This window comes from Poecilia reticulata, linkage group LG7 (assembly GCF_000633615.1).
Source record: "Poecilia reticulata strain Guanapo linkage group LG7, Guppy_female_1.0+MT, whole genome shotgun sequence".
Lineage (NCBI taxonomy): Eukaryota > Metazoa > Chordata > Actinopteri > Cyprinodontiformes > Poeciliidae > Poecilia > Poecilia reticulata.
The window spans coordinates 17,370,192-17,374,488 of record NC_024337.1 but is presented as its reverse complement, the minus strand read 5'-3'; the positions used below and the strand labels follow the sequence as shown (position 1 = coordinate 17,374,488).

Here is a 4,297-nt window from a genome sequence, read left to right as displayed (position 1 = left end):
TCAGACTCTCAGGGTTCACACGCAGGCCGCCCTGCTGCAGTACACTGTTCGGCCTGCAGGGGGCAGTGTCGCTCACGCTAATCCCTCTTTCCAGGGAGAAATCTCCTGCTCTCCCTGSTCCTTCTGCTAAAACACACTCCGTACAAACACAGAAGACACACTTACACACCCGAATTACATCTAAAACATTTGGAGATRTATTTAATTTGTTATTTTAGGTGGTAAATTCTCTGYTTTGTGCTTTACAGACTGTAAAACGCTTGACTATAACAACATTCAGGTTGTTTTTGGGGGCTTTTATGACCAGCACTGTTTGTTMCACTCTGCTGTGTTCACCCATAAAACCCACCCCTGGTGATGCTCCCTATTATCGGGTAATCTCCCACTTTAAGGCAATCTCAGCTCCTCATTCATGCATTCATTCAGCCATTCACGCTGCTCACAGGGAGATTATCGCACATCACCGGAGCTGTGAATGTTGTGTCATCTTCACACCTACAGTCTGAGCGGCGCCCCGTGTTTTGTTTTATTTTTGTTTTGTTTTGTTTTTTTCCTCCATCCCACCGTGACTGGCTGGCACCGTGATCGGGGATGTCACACGACGTGCTCCGTATCCTCCAAGACAGCAGAAGACTCGCTCGCTCATGTGACTACTGCCTCAAGGTTAACCTGTTACCATGGAGACAGGCCAGCCAATGGAAATTCAGCAGACGGTTACGATGTTGACTGCAAGCTTTTTGTTTTAAGGGGTGACCTATTTTTTTTTTCTCCTTCCCCTCCGCCCCCCCTCCCCACCCTCCTCAGTCCACAGCAACACAGACGCAGACCCCACTACTCTCACACACACACACACACACACACGCATATAAACACAAACACTCGGGAGCTCTACTAAAACAGATTTTTGTTCAATGTTAGCTTAAATTAAAAGCTTGAGATTGTTAAACCGAGTTTCCGTTAAAAGGTTATAAAGTCATGTAAAAACTGGGTAAGATAAAAAAATTTTAAACTACTTTATTGATCCCAAAGACAAATTAAATGTTGTTGTAACTCGTATCAATTCAGATTATTCAGAGTTACTGTAAATAACGATCGCTGTTGGCAGGAATTTGATGAAATATTCACATTTTTTATTAAAAAATATTCACATATCTGTGTCTAATCTGTTATTTTTATTACATTTCTGGACAGGAAAGTAATTTAATTGAAATTAAACAACTAAAAATAAAGTTGTTTTATTTTGTAAACAAAGGATACGAGCAAAAAAAGAAAAAAAATTWACAAATCAAGCAGGTGAAAAAGTTAGACCCCCTACTCCTGTTTGAGCATTTAAAAACCAAAGAGTAGAYGCATGAAACTCATTCAGACAAAACCGTYTATCAAAATATGACTTATTAATGTTTACAATACGAAATTTGTGGCCATTTTTAAAGAATCACCATCTTATTTCTAGATTTAGGTTCTAAAACAAAGATAAACATAAAACATTTACAAAAAGACGATTGTTGCATGGTCTTCAATGAGATGTTGATGGTTTTGGAAATTCAAATTCAAAAATACTTTATTGATCCCAAAGGGAAATTAAATTTTCATAATAAAGAGACTTCAAAGAGTTCTTGAAAATGATGCAAACAGAAAACAATGTAGAGGTTTTCTTTTTGGTAATAAGTCAATGTTTTTTGGTGTCTGGAAAACGAACCTTTTCGTAAACCTCCTCACTGTCGAGTCACGGGCACTGCGTCGTTACCTAGCAACCCCAACCTGTGGCCTAGCAACCAAAGCCGAACTCCCTAAAACAGCTCATTCTGAAAAGAGCTCAAAATGGGCAGAACTGACCAAACTAAAATTTGATTATCTAAGAATTATKTTGTTAAAAAAATCTAATGAACACGTTTGTATCACCCGTAGAGCTATGCTAACCTGGTGAAAGAAGGAACGTAGGTCACTTTTAAAGCGACTTCTGACCCCTGGTGGATTGTGACAGTAAGCAGCAGGCCACGAAACATCCAAATGAAACAGCCAGCTATTGTAAATTTGATTGTTTGGAGAGTGATAAGTCATCAGATGTAAACAGTGGCAACTGGTTGTCCAGCTGGTCCCAGAGAAGATAACGCTAAGGCAGACAATCTCAAAAAACACCACATCAGTTTGTTAAAATGGAGCTTTAGTAACCGTCCTGCAGGTTATCTACAATGAAYCTGATGATTCCCAAATATGGAGATTTTTTTCTCAGTTTAGTTTCTTACAGGAAAAGGACTGACTTCATTTCCTTTGTAAATAATCCTCCAATGCAAATGTARTCACAGTTTGAAAATGGCCAAAGTCTGTTTTGGTTTTACTCACTCTTAGCTGTTAGCTTGGTGCGTTCTCTCTGAATGTTCTCACCTGAAATGCAACAGGAGAACCCCCTGAAGTTGGAATACAAACTGGAAAAATTGGATATTATAAAACAACACTATGTTTAAAATCCAATATGGCTGCCGTGCATATGAAAATAGTGAATGAAAAAAAATTACAGACACTCCGCATCCGCTTTGTGAGATTGTTAAAAAACGGAAGTGTCTTCCAGCAGAGACTTCTTCCGATCAACAGTAACACAGACTGCTACAGGAGACCCTTTCTGAACTACATTTAATTCTCTTAAATGTCGATCGGAGTTTTTGAATTGAATTGAAGTTGCAGGTAYATGCCATTTTATTTCTGGGCAACTTAACTTTTGTATTTGTGCATAAAATGAAAAAGAAAAAGAATCCTTATCTCGTTGTTGTCACAAACAATTAGCAAACCACATCCAAATAAGTCAAGCTCAACTCAGGTGTGATCTTATTCTGAAATCCGATTTCCAATCATAAGAAGACGCCACCTGCTTATAACCTTTAAACAAAACCTCTCTTCAAAACTCCTGATCTATCCCATTTAAAGTTGTGCAGAAGAGAAGCACATCTAAACTGGTGCCAGAAATAGAAATAAAAAGGTTTACAAATAGTTTTCCTCCTTTTAAAAACCTAAAAATAGAAATCTCCTGGCAGCTTTTAGGATCAGAAAAGCTTTTTGCTCGTTTCTCTCTCCACTTTTTAATAAGCGAGACTATGAGATAAAACTTCTTTTTTTTTTTTAAAGTGCCACTTTATTACAAAAGTATAAACTTGACTTGACATTTCATGAATAGTAATCTTGATATAAAACATTACAATCTTTTGCACTTTAGCACTTAAATTACACGCTTTTTCGAATACAAGACCCTGTAGTCTGAATAGCAAACACACAACATTAGCTGCCACATTTAAAACTTAGCAGGGCTTTTTCCAAGAACACACCGTAGCTTCATGGCTTCGATAAAACAACAGAGAGTAACACGGAATATTTTTTACATTGCAGCTGTTTTGCAGTTTTGTGTCACAATATAAGTCATTCCAAAAAACACAACTAAACATAATAGAAAAAGATAGATTTCTTGACACTGATGATATATTTATTATTCTTTCTCTTTTTGTCATGTACATACACGTTGCATCAACATTACAGTATAATCACATTGTTTGTTGGGGGTATTTGGTTGAGTGAAGTCGCTGTTATTGTTCAGGTTTTGGATGTAAATTTATGGTTTTGTAAGGGGGAAGGTTGATGCTCTTTCGGTTTACGTCTTTATTTTTTATTTTATTTTTCGCAATATATTTTMACACTGATAACAGAGAGAGTGTTCATCAATGGAGTGACGATGAGACGTGACATTTGCCAACACAAGTCAGTTCCTGTTGTAGCTCTCTGCGCTGCACTTTGATGGAAACCCAAGCGGATTCGTATGACCACAAGGCAGGGATGATCCACAGATGTGACTGAGCAGACAGGGGCGTGTTGAAGTGGGGGGTGTGAGGGGGCCGCGGACCGTTCTCCTGGATTCATTTGGGCCACAGCAGAGCATCTAAACACCACCAAGCCAAACACATCCTTCATCAAACCGGCTTAGAGCTCCACAGAGAAATAAAGCAACACAGTAAAAACAGAAAAAATAAACAAAAACGGTAAACAGCCAACTACAAAAGAAAATAAAAACATTCATATAGAGAAACCACATGACAGTGCTTGTTTTTTTTGTTGTTTTTTTTTTCTTGCTTTTTTTTTTTTTTAGGCATGCAACTCGTAGCAGGCAAAGTGCAGGAACAGGATCAACAAAGTAAAACACTTCATATACAGACAGCAGTGGAGACAGTGTTCAGTCCATGTCGAGTGAAACTTCATGGAGGGAAGAATCCGATTGGCTTTCTTTTTTTTTTCTGTGAAAATGGTCTCAATTTGT

The 4,297-nt window shown here is 38.1% G+C and overlaps 1 protein-coding gene across 3 annotated transcripts in view; it reads right to left on the bottom strand.

Annotated features, from left to right (window-relative positions):
- Positions 1-3,450: 3,450 nt before the first annotated feature.
- Positions 3,451-4,297, bottom strand: part of LOC103467731 (verprolin) — a 24,472-nt gene continuing 23,625 nt past the window's right edge. For all 3 annotated transcript variants that reach the window (XM_008414383.2, XM_008414385.2, XM_008414386.2), the window contains one exon: positions 3,451-3,922. In XM_008414383.2, coding sequence (XP_008412605.2) covers positions 3,658-3,922 — 265 coding nt within the window. In that variant the 3' untranslated portion in view covers positions 3,451-3,657. The remainder of the gene's footprint in view (positions 3,923-4,297) is intronic.